Genomic DNA, 20,190 nt, shown 5'->3' with positions numbered 1-20,190 from the left:
CTGGTATAGAGAAGGGAGTAATTTATAACTTTGAGTACTATTGATGTGAACTACTCCAGTGGAAAAGGTTTAAGGTACAGAGGTGTAGGGTGACTTTTCTGGGGGAAGTGGGATGGGAAATAAATTACTCATCTCAGTATTCATCAGATGCAAGGTTCATTTGTTAGCTCTGTTTTTGAAGCAATGCAATTTATCTGAAATAAAGAATTCTGTGAACTCATGTTGATTTACTTTTGCATCCAATTTCCCATTTTGGGACTTTACACAGTTCAGTAATAACCATTTGATGTATCTCAGTAAAATTCAGTTCCGTATGGAACTTTGATTATGGGTTTCATTTTTGTATTTCTTGCCTTTTTGGTGACTGTTCTTAAGAGGTGAGTAGATGAAATGTTGGGATTGCCATAGAACCAATAAGTTTCTCTTTAATCCTTGTGTGTCTCTTTAACTGGACTTACTGAGAAAAGATCTGTCACGGATTGCAGTTAGGTTTCTCCCCCCATTAGGGTAATGGCTGGATAGAAGTAGTTATTTGCCTGGAAGGGAAGGAGAGGATGATGACTGTCAGCCACACTAAGTAATAAAAATTTTAACAGTTAAAATGATAATGGTTGTAAGGAACATGATTTTTTCCCTTTCCCACCACTGTTTTATGAAGCAAGAAAAGGGACAAAGGCTGTAGGCAGGTGGGAAGAGGAAGCATATGGACTTGTGTACTTAGTGTTCTAAAGAAGTGGTTACCCACTCCTTTATGAGGTGAAATGTGTACTGTTCTTCTGTTATTGTGCAAGTTTCTTGTGTTTATTAGCTAGGAACTGGTTTTGCAGCCAATACAAGAAATACATGTCTATTTGCTTACACTGTAATATACTTTGGTAGAAGAGTTATAAACCCAGATTGCCCATTAGTTTGCAGATCTGGGAAATCTTGTGCTTAATGTGACATGCCTAGGCTTGTGACAGCTGGGCTATAAAGAATCATTTCTATGGTGGAAGGGCATGTGCCCAGGAAGAGTGCCAAAGAGGCTGTGAATACGGACACTGTTAGGGATGACTCACACTAGGGAAAACATGGAGCTCGTGGCTTTAGCATGTTGGCATGCAAACACAAAAGTCTGCTACATGTTCTGCAGAAGGAATCTTAAATCAGTACTGTGACAGAACATTCATTGTTTTGGGTTTTTTTTCCTAGCAAGTGGCTCTGCAAGCTCTGTTACAACTAGCTTATGGCAGAGAGGGTGCATTTAAGGATCTGTTGTATACTGTTGTGGTAACTTCAAGAGGTAATTGCTGAAGAGTGTCTGCTGCATTAGGTTGTAGAAGATACTGACTAGAATGTGTGCTTAGAAATGAAAATGTGATAGCTTTTCTTCTGAAGAAGGCAGGAGTTTCAAAGTGTTGGAAAATGATTCCAAAGGCAAACAGCTTTTATTATACATATATACATGCATAAAATATTGTATATTGAGGTGGTTCTGCTTAGTCCAAAAAAATCAGATTACCTGTGTTTTTCATGGAGTTCATAGTGTCCAAACTGGAATGAGCAGGTCTTCTCTTTCCTTAGTTTCTGTTCTGCGTTGGCTACCCAGCAGATGCCTTTACTTTTTCCTTTGTGGTTGAACATGTTAGATGGCTGACAAACCTTGATGAAAGGACATAAATGCGCCACATGCAAAACCACAATGATTTCTTTGATTGCAGGGACCTTTTGGCCAGCTTGCAGTAAGGACTTGTGTTTAGAAGAGAACCTTTGGGCTCACCTGTATCTCCCTCCCCTCAAAGGGATGGCAGCCCGAGGACAGCTAGCATTCATCCTGACGCCAAGACACTTCAAAGGAGGTAAGCGCCTCAGAAACGCTCCCCAGACAAAACACTTACCATCAGTCCTGCACCCCAGTGTGGTAATACTCTTTAGTACAGAACTGCCATCCCTAAAATTTCTATTCATGGCTCCCGTGTGAACATTTTTTGAGGACTCTGAGGCCTCTTCAGCTGGTTTCAGCCTCCCTAACATTCATGGAGATGTCCATTGCTGTTATTTATCCTTGTCCATTTGCTTAAGAATGTGCCCCCAGTGGAAGGGAAAAAGACACCTTAGACTTCTTGAGTTCATACTCAGACATATGCTCCCCTCCTTTCCTTATTTTTTTTTCATATTTTGGATGAGGTTCAAACTTGAGCTTTTATCAATTCATGATTCTTAAGGTTAAAGTTGGAGGAAAACCCCAAGCAAACCCAAAACCAAAAGCAACAAAACCAATCAACCAAAATCACACCCTGCTTACTTCACATAGCTTTAAAACATTTAAAAAAAAAAAAAGATTTCTGAGTGATGATGATTTCCTCCTAATTCTTCATGTGTTTGAATTTCTCATGAGCATTATTCCAGTTCTGTATAAATAAATTGTATTTCATTCTCCTGGAGGGAAATAGATCCTTAGGAGTTTTTTTTCCATGTTAGAGATGCTACCTAGATGCAGCACAGTTTGTGTCTTCCAAATGCTGATGGAATAATAGTCCAGTAGAGAAAGCAATTTTAAATAAACAGAAGTTTATTTGACAGCAAAACTTAAATGCAAAATTCCCATGGTAGCTTTTTAAAATTTATTTTTATTTTTTGTAAAAGCATATTTTTCAGGGGTGATTTCCACCCCTTTTATACCTGATTCATGTCACTTGTATGACTACTCAGCTCTAGATCTCTTTTCATGTTCTTATTCCAGTAAACATTATATAAAACCTACTAAGAATATGACTGCAATCATAAGGAAGAAATTTCTTGGGGTTCTTGTTGTGGTGTTTTAGTTGGTTTGTTGTTTTGCTTAGTTGTTTAATTTTTTATGGGAATATTTGGGCATGTAGTAGATCATTAGTAAATATGAGTTATATGTTCGCTGAAACTGGTGTAGACTTGGAGAGCATAGTGGTATAGTTGGCACTCAGACCATTTAAGCTTTATCTATTAGCAAGTGCTATAATGTTTCATCTTGGTTTTTTTTTCCCATTTGCAATCAGTATATTATTCAGCTACTAGTTTGACTTCTTTACACCTAAGAAAGAGACTGACTCTGTAGAGCACTTTTCGTATCTGCCATCAAGCTAGCCTTCTTACTGGACTCTACCATATACATACAAAGTTTCTGTGGATTGTAACTTAAATATAATCAGGTAGTAAAGAAGTGGAGTGTACTATAAAATAACAACCTGTCTAATTCTACACTTACATATCTTAGGAAAGGATTTGCCTATGGATATTATGAACAACTTCCAGATCATCCAGACTTATAATATTTACAGGTCCTGGCTATGTTGACAGATTAAACTAGTTTAGGTTTGCTTGACAGCATTCAAATGTTTGGTTGTTGGTTTTCATATCTTTGGGGTTGGTTTTTTAGTTGATTGGTTTGGTTTTTATTCCTCAAATGATTCTATGATTCTTTACTGTAGTCAGCTTATGTAGTTTCACTGGAAAACTTTCTTTTGCAATCTTCTACACTTTATACATTGTTCAGCTCTAGGAATTTGGATTTTTTTTTTCTTAATCTTTTGTTTTATTTCTACACCTCTTCTTCTGGTGTTCAAAGAGGCAAAATAAATATTCAAGTTCAAAGAAGTAAACTTTCAGGAAACTACAAATCTTTTTCTGGGAATTATTCTAACACTTTTTATCTCTACAAGGCATTGCTGAATGTGCCAAAATGTGCAGTAGTGCACTGCACCTTTTGTAAATATTACCAGGTTCGTTCTCTTCCTTTAAGATAAGCTATATTACAGATGTAGTTTCATCTTTATTAATGAATCGTCCTCCCTTGTGAGCAGATGAGAAGGAAACAAGGGCACCTTTTATTTCCTTCGTCTGAGCTGATGAGTGGAGATGGGTTTGTTTGGATTTTTGGTTGGTTGGTTGGGGTTTTTTTTGGGGAGTAGCTTAAATTTGGTCTTATACCTGCCTCTTTAAAAATTCAGTGAGGAGGAGTAGAAGCAGGGCTGAGAATTACTAGGCTGCTTTCTAGTCTAAAATAAAGTTTTTGTTGATGGACATTTATTCTAATAAAACAAGAGACCTAGCTATGGGTGGGAAGTGTTATATTATTTGGAGGCTCTGGAATTCATGAAACACTTAGAGAATTCTTTTTAAAGGTAAATGTAGTTATTGCTTGGTCAATTTTTCCTGGAGGGGAACTGATATGCAAATCAATATTCTTTATCTTTGGAGCTTTTCAAATTGACAGTATCATTCATTTAGGAAGCAAAATCAATTTTGACTCTTTTCTTTAGTAGTGCAGGAGATTATTTACTTCATCATGGCTAGATTTTTAGTTATACTTTCTTGATGAATAGTTTATTTTAGACTGTATTTCATAACATCTGCTTTTGCTCCTCTTGTATTTCAAAACACCAAAGCAGGATATCGATTTATAAGGCTAAAGATGGCTAATTCATTGCATCTATTGGTGTTTCAATACTTTTTTGCTTTTCTAAGAAAACAAGACAGCACTTGAAGACTCTGATCTAAAGCAAGGGCTGTTAGTTGTGACAGGATGGGGAGGGAAAGTTTATCCAGAGGATCTCTTTGGTGGCTAAGAAAGTAATGCTCCAGCATTTTATTTCATGAAATGGTTTCTCTCATTCTTTGAAACCAATACTTGTCTTTCCATGCCATCTCACTTTCAGGTGCTTTGAAACAAGTGTCTTTAGAAAATGTTGCACTTTGGCTTTATTTAATGAAATCTGTAATAACAATAGCAAAGGTCTTTCCCCTTTCAAAAATGATACACTGGTCTATACAATTTTGCATTGTAGTCCTAGGAGGAACTAAATGGAAGAACTTTAGCAGACAAGTAGACTGTCAAAGAAAAGTTCAAGTGAAGGATTAGGTTCATTGTGAAGTTCAATATGCTTTCTAGGAAGTGTTGGAATGATTGTGGCATTCTTACTCCTTGTTAATGAGGCTGGGAAGTATTCTGTTCTTTCAGCTATGGAGAAAAATTATACTACTTACTGCGGTTGCCTTCCAGAACAAACTATACTGCCTCAGCAAGGTGGTGTGAATGAACACCAAAAGATAGGTTTTTCTGACTTTGTCCTCTGTGAAGACAGTTCCAAAAGCTTGCAAAAACTGTTCTTGATAGCTGTTAAACAGCTATAGGACCCTGGTTTTTTTTGTGATAGAATCAGTTTGTTCATTTGCAGTGGAAAGGGCTCAATTTCCGACTTACAGTAATAGAATTGGGTACCCACAGTGTTCAAATTTTTGAGAAACTTCATGTAAGTAACTTACTTTTGCTATCAGTTATTCTGTCTTTTGTCACATCCTTTCCATCTGTCCAAAGAGTTATTGTATGGCATTGAGCAATCCAACTGGCATCAGGATAGGCTGTTTTAAGTTCAGGGTAGCATTTACTTAGCTTCTCTGCCTGAGGATTGTGTACTGGAAAGAATGGAACAAAGGCAGAGAGTGGTATGTTATTCATTCTGTGCAGTTAGCATGTGGCAGAGCTGGGCCTAGTTCTGGTTGGATTTAAATTGAACCAATTGTACATATAGGTAATACTTATAACTAGTCAAGAAATGGCAAGGAATGTGGCCACGAGGTAGATCTGTATGTATTCCTTGGCAATACCATACGTTTGCTGAATAACAGTAATAGCCACCTTGTACTGTTAAAGAACTCGGTGTTGGCAGTTGATGTCTGTTCTAATACTAATCTGTGGGTCTAGAAATTGAACAGTCAAGTAACTATCGGAAAGTTTGCAAATCTTTGTGCGTTTCAAGGATCTGATGGTAATACATCAACTCATAAGTGTCTTCTCTCTAAAGCCTAAAATAATTATTTTCTTGTATATGTATTATTTTTATGATAGGATAAGCTCCTAGACAAAGGTATTTGAAATAGTTTGGAGGTCTTGATACTTCTTGGTACATGTTTTCAGATTTGAGACATTGGTGACGTTTACTGGTATTGGGGAAAGGTTTAGCCTTGTCTAAGAGGAGCAGGAGCCACAAATGCATAAATGCCATTTCCTGAGTGCATCATTTATGGCATCATACAGGACTTAATTTTTTTTCTAATTGATCTGTAGCTTTGGTATAATCTCACCAATGTCCACGTGCGTTAGTAAGTAATGAGAACTCCAGTGCCAGGGTGTGCCTGTTCTTCATCCCGTGTAGCAAAACAGTGACTATTGTTGTGACTTGGTGTTGAAAGGAGGTGGTGAATGAATAAGAAGGTGCCTGAAGCTGATTTTGATGACTGCGAGGAAAGGAAGGCATTTTGAAGAATTTGGACATATGAGCCCTAAGGATTATTTCTCTTGCCTAGTCATTCCTTCCTTCTCTTTATTAAGGGTGTTGGAGCGATAAATGTTTTCAGATTCATTTAAAACAGGTGGTTTTGTGCTTCTGTGTTAGGTGGGTTGCACAGCTTGTTTTGGGGCTGGCCCTTCTTGGAGGGTATGGGGTGGGTGAGAGCGTCTTTGGCATTAGGCGATTCTGCCACCTGGTGGCTTTGTCGAGCCGCAGGGGCTTCAGGTGCGTGGTTAAATGCACAAGTGTGAATGAATCCTGAAACTGTCCTTCTTTCCATCCAAAAGGAAGGGAATCAGTCGGCAAGGTGGCTTAAATATGGAAGACAAGTTCCATGATCTCTGCATCATGTTGTTGAAGTCAGGCATCTAAGAATCACGATGCAAGAATTTAAGAAGCTTTCGGTTGCTACAGAACTTCTCTGGGTTTTTACATGTGAAATTAAAAGAGACAAGTCTCCAAGAGTAGTGGTAACAGTAATGTTACTGCTAACAACATGGTAACAGTGCAGGAATGTGATTTAGAGAGGTTGTCCTGTTGTGCACACTGCATATCTCAAGGTTCTTTTCATCTGGTTTCTTAAGCTGTAGATTTATACCAGTATTGAAATATAAGACTCTTCTCCTGACCCATATTACTTTGGCATAACTGCAATATTTGTGAAACAAAGTATCACACATCATGTTATGCAATGCATGTCAGTTTTGGAACTAGTTTGTTCTTTTCAGATTAATTGAGGTTCTGTCCAAGGTATTCTGCTTCTGTTTTTCAGTACTCTATGTGCTTCTACTAATCCAATGCTGGTAAAACTTCTTGTATATAGATCAACTTAAGCTAGTTCTTATTTTGATTAGTAAACCTGTTGTGTTATTTCAATCAAATATGCAATTTCTAGCTTGTGATTGTTGATATAAGTTAAAATGCTTGTAAATATAGATTCTAAGTGGAATTTGGACTTGACTTGTCTCCAGAACTAAGCAAGCTTTTTATATATATTTATAAATACCCTCTATTCTGCTGCTAAATGTGTACCACAAATTTAAGGTGGGAAATATCTTTTCTCACAATAAATTCAAGATGGGTAATTCTTTCTCACAACAGCTGTGAGGCATTGCATTTCATTTCACTTAGAAACAAATGTAGACTCACTGTTGTACTACGGTTTTCAAATTGCACAGGTCAATCAGTGCATTTACTTCTGTGTCCTTCCAGTCTTTCCAGTCCTTCTCCTTTGTGACTGCATTAGATTTTCATCTGCAATCTCTCCTTCCCTCAGGAAAGGAGATTTAGAAACATTTTCATCAACACATACTTGGCTTGATTGGTTTAGGTCAGTCTCCCTTGTATAATACCACAGTGCTAAGAAATGTGTATGTTCTTGTAAAACAAAAGAAGTTACAAATAATCTCTAAAGACAGACCTCCTCATGTTTATTCAGGTCATAGAATCATAGAATCAGCCTGGTTGGAAGAGACCTCAAATATCGAGTCCAGCCCTACTGTGGTTACTAGACCATGGCACTAAGTGCCACATCCAGTCTTGTCTTGAAAACCTCCAGGGATGGTGAATCCACCACCTCCCCAGGCAGCCCATTCCAATGTCTGATTACTCTCTCTGTAAAAAAATCTCTCTTTAAAATCCAACCTAAACCTCCCCTGGCAGAGCTTGAGTCTATGCCCTCTTGTCCTACTGCTAGATGCCTGGGAGAAGAGACCAACCTCCCCGAATACAAACTCCTTTCAGCTTGTAGAGGGCGATAAGGTCTCCCCTGAGCCTCCTCTTTATTAACTTCATAAGGACTTAACAAACAAACATTTTGATCTTTTCTATATGTCTTCTATGCTTCTGATTTCAGTTAAAATGTACCTTTGAGGCTCTATCAGAGTATTTCCATGTGTGGCCTGTTTTGTCAGTAGATAGTCTTTGACATTTATGTATTAGAAGTTCTTTACCTGTACATTCATGGTATAACAGTAACTTAATTGAGGAAGCTTCATTAGAGATAAAACTGCTGTTATAAGGTTTTTGTGTGGTTCCAGAGTTAAAATTAGAAGTAAGACCTCAAGAAGAGCAACCATAGTGTGGAAAGGGTTTACAGATGCTCTGTGATTTTGTAACAGAGCTTATTTTAGAATCCAAAGCTGTTCCTTTCCTCAGTTTCATGGCATCAGAGGAAAACCTCTTGTTCCTACTGTCTAAAAGGAAATGTTCCACGTCCAAATTAATGTGCTCATCTAAGTTTATAGAGAAACAATAATCCTAAATTTGGATTGATGACTCACCATGGCTTCACTGTATTTGGAAGAATATTCAATGGTTGTGGCTGATGCTTATAAGAATAAAATTATTCTGATTTCAGATCTTAAAATGCAGCACTGAATGTTGCTAGTGTCAGTATGTAAATGTAGTATTATCCTGAAAATATAAGTGGTTGTGTGTAATACTTAATTGCTAATCTAGGCTATGGAAGAAAAGTTAGTGCATTAGGTGTTCTGTTTGAGAGCAAAAGTGGGGAATGGATACAGAAGAAAGTGAGAAGTTCAAGCAAAATAAGAATTTGGGCAGCTTTAAAAAGGAAAGTGACAGTAGGTGTTTAGGAAATGTGTAACATGCCAGAGATACTCAGAAAAGAAAGAAAGGAGGCCTGTTGCTGTGGTGATGCCGAAGTCAATTGATAGTAGTGTTCTACTTGCCTTGTACAAGGCATATATTGGGTTTGTGTGACCAGGCTTTGGTAGCAGGGGCACTACAGGGGTGGCTTCTGTGAGAAGCTGCCAGAAACTTTCCCCATGTCCAATAGAGCTGATGCCAGCCAGCCCAAGGTGGACCTGCTGCTGGCCAAAGCTGAGCCTGTAAGTGACTGTAGCAGCACCTCTGGGATAACAGATTTAAGAACAGGGATAAAAACTGCACAACAGCAACTGCAGCTGTGGAGAGGAGTGAGAATACATGAGAATAACAGCCCTGCAGACACCAAGGTCAGTGACGGAGGAGGGGAGGTGTTGTTCCAGGAACTGGAGCACAGATTCCCCTGCAGCCCATGGGGAGGACCATGGTGAGGCAGGCTGACCTGGTGCAGCCCACAGAGGCCCACAGGGCAGCAGATATCAACATGAGCCCAAAGAGGACCCCATACCAGAGCAGGTAGATGTGCCCAAAGCAAGCTGGGACCCTGTGGGAAGCTCATGCTGGAGCAGGCTGCTGGCAGGACCTGTGGCCCTTGGAGAGAGGAGCCCACACTGGAGTAGGTTTGCTGGCAGGACCTATGACCCAACAGGGGACCCATGCTGGAGCAGTCTGTTCCTGACGGGCTGCGCTGAATAGAAGGGATACATGCTGGAGCTGTTTGTGGAGAGTTGCAACACATGGAAAAGATTAGTGATGGAGAAGTTCGTGGAGGGCTGTCTCCCATGGGAGGGACTCCGTGCTGGAGCAGGGGAGGAGCAGGAGTCCTCCCCCTGGGGAAGAAGGAGTGGCAGACAGTGTGTGATGAACTGACCACAATCCTCATTCCCCATCCCTCTGTGCCACTGAGGGAAAGAAGGCAGAGAAAATTGAGAGTGAAATTAAAGCCCAGGAAGAAGGGGATGAGGGAAGGTGATTTAAGATTTGGTTTTATTTCTCATTACCCCACTGATTTGATTGACAGTAAATTAAACTAATTTCTCCAAGTTGAGTCTATTTTGCCCATGATGGTAACTGGTGAGTGATCTCTCCCTGCCCTTACCTCAACCCACGAGCCTTTTGCTATATTTTCCCTGTGCAGCTGAGGAGGGGAGTGACAGGCTTTGGTGGGCACCTGACATCCAGCCTGGGTAAACACACCACGGGTGTAAAGTCAGGATATATAGATTACTGTCTCTAACATGAAATATATATTAAGAAATTGATTACAACTGTCTCACCAAAAGGATTTATTTGCATCATCTTGTTAAGCAATGTATGCAGATTTAAAATAAGCTAAAACAAATCAATAACTCTAGCAGGTGATAGTAAGATTCAGTACAGTAATAATTGCATCTATTGAGATACTTCACATGAATGATGAAAACTTTAAAAAAACCAAAACACTAATGAAGTCAAGAAATATTTCTCTGGCAAGGGAGAGGGGGAAATGTAGGGACTTAAAAATCACTTTGAGTCTAGGGTCACAGATATATAGATGACAGGATTGTAATAGATTGCTGTTACTGAGCTTCACACTGGGATACAGATAGAGTTGTGTGTCTTCCTTAACTGCATTTCCATACTTCACTTGTTTTGAAATGCAGTATTACTGTGCTTATTGGATGCATGGTTTTTATACTGTGAATTCAGGCACATGGCCTCAAGCAGCTGATGCTGAAAGTTTCAGGAGAAAAGACTAAACAAACTAGAAAAATAATTGAAAGAGTAAATGATTATTGAAAAATACTGTGGATTATATAACTTGCAGTTTTGTAATTGTGTTACATGACTGGGTGACTATGTAATTAAAATTTTATTCTTAAATATTTTTATTAGTATCTTATTTCAAGTTGTTAGCTTTTTTAATCCATAAGGTAACTGAGATAATGGAAAAGGGAAGAAGCATCTCTTGTTGACCTCTGGATGAGGTGTTGTGGATGTTTTGGGTTTTCTCTTTCTTCCGTTGGAGTTTTTTTTCCTATTTTTGAAAGGGTCAAGGAATTTGTCTTACCTTGTTCTTTCTCACTCAGGCATTTCCACTGAACTAAAAATTAGTGATAGAGTTGACATCTTTGTGTTCAAGTTACCATTAGAAGTAGATGTAAATTTTGAGGTGATGCAAAGTTTGAATATTCAGGAACTTTCACATAGCTTTAGAAGACACTTTATGAGAGAGAAGCAAGTTATGTATATTAAATTTTGATTGCATTTAGGAAGATTTCTGAAGATGAAATGGCTTACTAGAAGATACTTCTCAGAAGCATTTTGTTTCAGAGCTGTTAGGACCTGCAGGCCTGAAGAGACAGGCAAAATCTGAAAACCTCTTAGCAGCAAAGCAAGTCTTTCAGTACTGCCAGGGACTCCCTTGAGAGGAGTTACAATTCTTGGAGTATCCATGGTGTCTGCAGGAAGTAAGCATTATCAAGATGTTGTATGTAAATTATGAGAGAGATTATAGTTTTAAATTACTCTTTCTTCCTAAAAAATGTGTTCTGGCTCTTTTGAAATGTTTTTAACAAGACTGTATTTGTCAAATAGCATGAGTTGTTTCCTGAAGAAAGGTATCTAAATTTAGCTGAATCTGTGTTAAAAATAGTGGATGATGGAGGAACTCTAATCCAGGGTCTTACCCTAAAATAGTACAATCTCTGTAACTGATGGTAGGTAAAATGTGCATTTACCTAACAGAAGTTGCTTTCTGAGGCCAGAGAGGGGAGAGATGCAGTGACACTACAGAAATAATTACCATTAAGAGAGTCCTAAGGGCTAATATTTTAATACCTCAGGATTTAGAAGTTACGTTCTGCAATATATTTATCACTTTTTCTAAAAATTTTAATCCATCTTTAAAGATGAGTATTCAGAGTTTAAGGTGCCCTGACTGTGAGCTGATATTTTTACATGAAGTTTTATTTTGCAGGATGAAGTAAATGAATATTGTTGCTGTTTATGTGCTCCTTTTTCTGAGACACATCTATGTTTTTATTCTAGAAGAATTGTGAAATTTGGGTCATACCACAGAGTTAAAACTAACATAGCTTAATATAACTTGATAATGATAAAAAAATAAGCCAAAACTCAATATGTTCTGGGCAGCAATTTCATTTGAATATCTGTCTGATAGATCTGTGTCCTTTATGTGTATCAAGACTGGTACTGCAAGGAAAAGATGGACTTGCTGCATCTCCCAGTGTATTTGGGAATAAAATGCTGCAGAGTGTGGAAAGAAATGATTGGGTCCAGTCTCTTTCTTAGCATAGGGTATTGTTTATCTTGTGTTTAACAGTCTTATAATAGGTGCCAAGCTTTCCTTTAGGAATATTGTAGCTTGATGATGCTGTTAGCTTTTATCTTACTAGTCAAAGCTAGTAAATTGCTATAGTCATCTTAAATGACCTTTATTACTAGCTTTCTTCATATTTCTTGAACACAGTTGTTCAAAATTCTGTACCATATATCAGCTGCATAAGCATTAGTGGAGAAAATGTACTGGTATTGTTCCTTAGGTCAGAGACAGATGGCTGTTCAAGAAAATGAAAAAATGCAGAAATGTGAAGAATAAATTCTAAATTAAATTGGACCTAGACAGGACTCAGATTTATTAAAGAAAATAATTTGAACTGTCTGAACAAATAAAGGTAATATATATTTTCTAAGGACAGGAATATGCTTTATGCAACACGATGATTATTTGGAATGTCTATAGTCAGAGTTTTAAAATGAAAATGTATTCTTCCCATTTCCATTGAGTGGCTTCTGTCTGTCTCTTTCTTGTCTCAGAAGACACTTTTGCAAAATAAGCAAAGAAGGGTGATAAGAACAAGGAGGTTGTTGACTTTTGGGAGTTAATATGCTCTGAATACTTGGCCAGTTCTAATCAGCATAAAGGCAAGAGGTTTCCTGCTCCTACGCGAGCCTTTTGTAGGGATTAAAGAGAAGATTCTTTTTCCCTAGATACTGTATATATTTTGGTAGTATCAGGACAAAAAAGAGGTACCATGAAGTGAGTTTGAGTGTGACAAGAGTTTATTATATAACTCTGACATCAGTTATTTGGAAGCAATGAACTTCCAAGGTCTGAGTTGGTAAGTGGGAAGCAGCTTTCCTCTTGTCAATTTAGAGGAATGTAATTAAATTGGAAACACACACACTCTTAGGTAAAGAATCCAGAGATATTGTTGAGGAACAGCTAAATGTTAGTGGTGTTTCAAAACTACAGATACTTTCTTCAGGAAAAAGAATGAGCAAGTCCCATTAACTTATTTTTTTATGTATTTTTAACCTTAATACATTTTTGTTGGTTTTTTTGTTTTGTTTTGCAGGATACAAAATTATGGATAATAATGGAATATCTGGGTGGAGGCTCTGCCCTTGATCTAGTAAGTAAATAATGCATGGGGTTTTTGTTACTGTACCTCACACAATTATTTTCCTGTATTCTGGAAACTATAAGTTGTTTGGCTGTGGCAACATTTGCTTTCAGTGAAGGAGAAAAGTATTTGTCAATGCCAGAAAAATGTTATTTTCCATGAGGCATGACTGATTATTTGTGCAAATGGAAGGGAACTAAGCAACATAATATTGGAAGTAGAATATAAACATCTTAGAATGCTAATCTTCAGTCAGACAGAGAGCACTAGCAATTGGAACTAATTTTTTCTGTCTCTTAACTCTGCCACCACAACCCTTCTTAGTGTACACACTTAGATGTATCTCCCCCACCACCCACACCCCCAAACAAATGAACAAAAGGTTCCCTGTTGGAAGTTTTACTGAAGTCTAAACAGACAGAAACACAATTTAGGCTGGAGAAGCTATGGACTCCATTGAGAGTAGAGAGACCCTGCAGAGAGCCCAGGATAGACCAGAGGTCTGGGCAATCAGCAGCCATAGGAAATTTAACAAGACCAAGTGCCTCATTCTGCACCTGGGACAGAGTACCCAGTTTTGAATTAGAATTTGGAAGATTCAGTGCAGATTGTGCTTTCTGTGAATGGATGCTGTCATTCGCTTTAGCTATTAAAAACACCCAAGCCCCTTCCAAATCACTCACCCTGTTATGTTTATTGTGGTTATAGAAATTCTATTATATAAATAATAGTGGATGTTTTAAGTGTGTGAAAATTGTTACAGCAATTGAGGTGGAATGTCTCTGTAGTATAGTTTGCAGTTTTCAAATGTTGCAACTAATAAATGCTTGAGGAAAGAGCAAAAGGAAAAAGAGAGGTTCAAAGAGGTTGTGCTGGTGACATCCAGAAGACAGGAGGGATGTTAAATGTGAATTTCATGCAGTTGTACATTTTCAAACTCATTTATACCCTTAGTTTCCACATCCGTTAGGAGGAGTTCTGTGGTTGGGTAGAACTGATAATGTTCCCCATACAATTATGCTGAAGAAAGTTTTTATTTTTTATGATAGCTTTTTTTCTTCTTGATATAAAAGCAGTTAGAAGCCAGGTTTGCTTTTATAAATTAATTAATACTTTCTTTGTATAGGTATAATAAAGTAGAAAGAAAAAAGTTATATTTTCTTGTCTTTCGGTTTTTTCATCACACACGTTTCTATTCACAAAGTTTTTTGCCTAGAAATAGTCACATCCTAAAATGTTTTTGAAGGAGTTGCACCACGGTACTGAAATTAACATGTAGGTGTATACTAAGCACCTTTTGTGTGCTTCATTCCTTTTCAGTTTGTGTTCTGCTGCACATTTTTCTAGTTCTGACATGCACATTACGGTTTTCAGCTAGAACCTGGTAGGACAACTGGTACACTTTGCCGTGTCTCTGTACTCGAGGCAAGAATCACTGGGAACCTTAAATTCCATGTTCAAAGTATATATGCCATGCTAGCTTGGTGTTTGCTATATTTGAATACACTCTGACTGTTTTGAAAATCACACCTCACTAGAGAAAGCAATTGCATGTACATTGTTGGTCAACTTTAATTCGAACAATTAGCAGATTTATACTCTCAGTTTTATATGAAAAAAGTTAACTTTTTAAAATATGTAATGTTCTGTCAGGCTACCAGTTTGTTTCAGAGTTTCACAAAATCCAATGCAGTATGTAGTCATAGATTATGTGAGCGATGTAGTACCTTATGTGCCTTGGTTTCTTGCTCAGGCTTTGAGATTTAGGTCTGCATGGGGCATGTGGAGTTGACATTTAATTTCAGTGTTACGTTAACAATCAGATTACAGTGTAGATGCTTTTCAAAGGCAGGGTGTATACCTATGACATGACCAAAAGGAATAACTTAGAACTCTGTTTATGACACCTTTAACAAGCTGTCATGGTTTAACCCCAGCCAGCTACCGAACACCATGCAGCCACTCAAACACTCCCCCATCAGTGTGATGGGGAGAGAATCAGAAGGGTAAAAGCTAGAAAAGCTCATGAGTTGAGCTAGAGACAGTAGAGAAAGCGTAAACCACGCACACAAGCAAAGCAAAACAAGGAATAATTCACTGCTTCCCATGGATGGGCAGGTGTTCAGCCATCTCCAGGAGAGCAGGACCCATCACACGTAATCGTTCCTTGGGAAGGCAAACACCATCACTCCAAATGTCCCTCCTTCCTTCTTCCTCCCTCATTATATACTGAGCATGATATCTTATGATATGGAATATCCCTTTGGTCAGTTTGGGTCACCTGTCCCAGCTGTGTCTCCTCCCAATCTCCCCTGCACCCCCAACTTCGTTGCCACTGTGGCAGTACAGAAAACAGCAAAGGCCTTGGCTCTGTGTAAGCTCTGCTCAGCAATAACAAAAACATCTCTGCATTATCAACCCTGTGTTCAGCACAAATCCTAAACATAGCCCCATACTAGACACTGTGAAGAAAGTTAAGTCCATTTCAGCCCAAACCAGCACACAGACTTTAAAGAGTATTTTAGATAAAAGAATTATTTCTCTCTGTTCATTATGCCATTTAGTTTAGAACTATGTATTTCTAAAAAGAATATCCCATTATGTCTCATATTATGCAGTTAGCAGATTAAGTTTTGAGGTGTGACAGAAGAAGTAATTTCTTTTTATAGTCACAGTGTTATTTCTGTTCTTTCTGTTTCTCCCTTTTTAAAATACATATATAAACATTTTTTATGTCTCTTAGTTAGAACCTGGCTCACTTGATGAAACCCAGATTGCTACAATATTGAGGGAGATACTCAAAGGACTTGATTACTTGCATTCAGAAAAGAAAATCCACAGAGATATTAAAGGTAAATTCTTCCTTTATTTGTATTGAAAGAATATTAGAAAATCTCACAGAATATATAAATGAATATACACAGTGTCAAAAGGTTTCAAATGTCTTATTTGCTGTGATTTCCTCATCTTTATTCCAGCTGCTAATGTATTGCTATCTGAACAAGGAGAAGTAAAGCTAGCAGATTTTGGAGTAGCAGGACAGCTAACAGATACACAGATAAAGAGGAATACCTTTGTGGGAACACCATTTTGGATGGCACCTGAAGTAATAAAGCAGTCAGCATATGATTCAAAGGTAAGGTATTTCAAGGCTTTAGCCTAGGTCCCTTCCTTTTTTTTTTTTCTAGCCTGAATTACATAGGTTTGTCTCAGAACATAGTTAATAACTTTGGCTGGGTGTAGATGAGGCATGTTTAGATGATACCTAGCAACTAAAAGATGTTGGGGAGGAAAAATTTCCTAATTTGTATCCAAACTTTAAGTTTCCCAGTTTATTAAGCCAATCCAGATGGCAAGAAATAATACAATATTGACAAGTACATCTCATCACCTTTTATCCCAATCTGTTGCTGAGTGCTTTTGATGGCTGCTTAAAAGTAGAAGAGAGAAAATACATATGAAAAATGATAACCTTCTTCCACTTGCTTTTAAAAAAAGTAGGCAGCAACTCTGTTGAAGAATATGGCTTTGGTGGGTGTGAAAGTGTTGTTTGAAAATACAGTTATTCATCTGTGGAAGAATATGCTAATAGGTTTATGCCACTCTGACCATAATTTTAGATATGCCATACAGGGAGGGTTTAATGTTTAATATCGAATTTATGTATACACAGGATTTTGATTTAACGGAGTGGTACATCAGCATACTGAAATCACAACACAGGCACGATGTATCAATTGAAAGACACAGCTGGATCACAGTAGAAATGGGATTCCCATTACTGGTCTCCATATGCTGACCAGAATGGCACTGTGTGTTTTAGTATGTGCATTAGTCAGGCAAAAAAAGCCTATTGCTTTTTTCAAAGTTCATTGTGTTGTTTACTTGGTTTTTTATACTTCTATTAGGCTGAGCTACATGTACATGCTGCCCTTCTCTTCTCCCTCCCCTGTGCTGGTCTGGCTAGCTCAGTGGGACACTGATGGTATTAGGGAAGGCTCTTTGCCCAGCTCCATGACCCACTGGTGCAGCTGTACATATTTGAAACAAAGGTCACCCTCAAGCCCCACTCATGTTGAAATAAGATCAGCTTTCTTTATGATAATTAGAAGTCATTCCTTGTGTTCTTCCCTGCACTCAGCTTTCTGGCCCATGTCCCCTGATCTCCTTGTAGCAATTTGTTGATTGGCTATATCTCCGTGCAATGAGACAAGTTGGTGTTTCTTTCCGTCCTTGCGCATCTAAGGAACTAGTCAAGACTGACTCTGGCCTAGGCTGTAGTAATGCTTATTTCTCTATTTGATATATTTCTGTAGAGAAGCTAATTAAAAAATAATGAGCTCTGCAGAACCTCTAGAAGTTTTAATGACCCAAAATTCTCAATTTAAAATTGAGTAAAATTTGGGGGTTTTGGATGATGGTTGGTGTTTTTAAATTTGGTGGTGGGTTGGTTGGGGTTTTTTTGTGTTTTGTTTTGAAGTTTGGTTCCTGGGAATGACCATACCATGGACAAAGTGTGATTCAGTCCTGAGGTTTTGAGATCTTGCTGTTTGTCTGCAGTGTCACATGGGCATACAAAAGGCCTTGGAGACTTGATGAGTTCCCTAGAAGGCCACAGCTCATATTTTCAATGATCTAGAGATACTTACATGCATCTGTGTGCCTTTTGGCACTTAGAGACCAGACTAAATTGAACAGACAATACTTTGCTGTGCAGCAGTCACTTGACATGTCCTGCTTATTTTAAGATTAGCTTTGTATGTTTGTGTTCTCACATATGCATATCTCATTCTTTTTCCATAAGCTGCTCATGCTCAAGAGGTGTTAGGCAGGACTGTCCTCTTCATAGCATAGTGCTGGTGAGATGCAAGTGATTTCCATTATGTAGTTGCTGTGTTTCCCAGTTTTGTTCTTGGTCCTGTTGAATCCTCTTAGTTCCCTCATGCTGAGGAGTTCACAGTAAAAGCTGGAAGTGCTCTGGTTTTTGGCAGTAGTTTTTATTTCTTCCTGTTTTGATTCCTTACTTCATTTGAAAGCATTTTCTTACCTGCTTCGGTTGTCCCATATCTAGTTTACTAGTTTTTCTACTACATAACTTGTTATAGAAAAATACATATTTAATTTTGAAATGCATTTTCTCTTGCACATAGCCTGTTTTCTTTGACTTACAAGAGCTTCAGAGGCTGAATGTTACTTACTAGACTGGAAGGGAGAAGGATTATGGCAGTATTGCAATAAATAGTTACCAGTGACTTGCTGATCCTCATCTGAACTTGCAAAAAGAATTTTTGTTCAAGATTTGAAACTGCGAAACACATATCGTGGTAAAACCTAGCGATGATACAGTGTCATCTCTTTTTAAGGTCATGTTTCTCCCTCTCCATTTGGAAGTCTGATGTGCGCTTGTTCTGGAGTTTTTGTCACAGTCAAGCACATACTAGACATGCCTAGTTGGATACACATGCAGTTGGTACTTACATTCCCATTTTGAGATCCTTTCTTATCTGTGAAAGGAGAGGATGTAGTTGCAGAGGAATTTGTGGGAGTTACTTTTGAGGTTTTCAACAGGAATGTGCTTCCAAACCCCATCTTGGACTTGAAAGAATTCAGTGTGCAGCTGTGGTTTGAACTTTTTTTTTGTGGAGGAAGGTCACTAGCAGTAGAAAGTTACAAATACACAAGGAAAAAAGGAAGTATTTATATGCATGTGTGTGTGTGCAAGTAGTTATCTATACGCTCACACACATGTAACTTTGATTTTTATACTTAAATATACACATGCTCCATCTGTGACTGAAAGTCTGGGGGAAGAAAATCTATCCATTTATATGGCTTAAACACATTCCTCTTGAGACACTGAAATTCAGAAAATATTGGAAATAATAGTGCTCAGTTGTTAACATGAAGTCTCATCTTCGCAGGTGACATTTTTCTTTCATAACCAAGAAAAGCTTTTCTGCTAGAGGGAAGTTACTCGCAATTAGACTTGAGGAGAGCTTAGCTGATAATGTGCTTATTAAGATAAATGAAACTTGGGGCTCTTATACTTATGTAATCCTTTGTGCTCAGTGACTGTTCTGTAACATGGGCTAGCAAAATGTCATTTCATAAATCCAATGCTATGCTAATTGGCTCAGGTTTTGTTTTGGGGTTTTTTCATACTTACTTGCAAAAAAAGAAAAAAGTTACTGAGCTCTTAACAGAATAGTGTCTGAACAAGGACAGAGGAGCTTGTTTGACGTCAGGCGCTGTCGCTATGATAGTGGAATGGATGTGCACTTTGCAGCTATCAGTCCTGTATGAGTTATCAAAGACAACCATGTGTATCAACAGGGCAGACACAAGTGGATTTGAGGGATACTTAGTAAGGACAGCAGTGATAAATGAAATCTCTGCTCTGTCCAGTACCTGGAAATAGATCTGTTTACAGCTCATCAAAAGTTCAAAATGCTCTGTTTGGGAGTAAAACCAGACAGCTCATGTCAGAATTTTTAATGTTTTCCCAAGAATAGCTCTTTGTTCTGTTTTCACTTAAAAAGAAACAGAAAAAAACTCTCAAATACAAATATTTTGAATTGGTATCTTGTCCTTTGGAACAGAAGTTTCTCTGAAAATTATTTTCTTTCACCTCTCTGATGGGGTTCAAAATGCTCTGTTTGGGAGTAAAACCAGACAGCTCATGTCAGAATTTTTAATGTTTTCCCAAGAATAGCTCTTTGTTCTGTTTTCACTTAAAAAGAAACAGAAAAAAACTCTCAAATACAAATATTTTGAATTGGTATCTTGTCCTTTGGAACAGAAGTTTCTCTGAAAATTATTTTCTTTCACCTCTCTGATGGGTCAGCCAT

At 38.0% G+C, this 20,190-nt stretch overlaps 1 protein-coding gene across 1 annotated transcript in view; it reads left to right on the top strand.

The window, feature by feature from the left end:
• The window catches only part of STK24 (serine/threonine kinase 24), a 42,330-nt gene that overhangs the window by 13,209 nt on the left and 8,931 nt on the right, over nt 1-20,190 (top strand). The window contains exons 2-4 of the mRNA XM_009078845.1: nt 13,295-13,351; nt 16,086-16,194; nt 16,321-16,478. Coding sequence (XP_009077093.1) covers nt 13,316-13,351; nt 16,086-16,194; nt 16,321-16,478 — 303 coding nt within the window. The 5' untranslated portion in view covers nt 13,295-13,315. The remainder of the gene's footprint in view (nt 1-13,294; nt 13,352-16,085; nt 16,195-16,320; nt 16,479-20,190) is intronic.

Source organism: Acanthisitta chloris, unplaced genomic scaffold (genome assembly GCF_000695815.1).
Source record: "Acanthisitta chloris isolate BGI_N310 unplaced genomic scaffold, ASM69581v1 scaffold9747, whole genome shotgun sequence".
NCBI lineage: Eukaryota > Metazoa > Chordata > Aves > Passeriformes > Acanthisittidae > Acanthisitta > Acanthisitta chloris.
The sequence above is the reverse complement of the archived record's forward strand: the minus strand, read 5'-3'. Positions and strand labels throughout refer to the sequence as shown.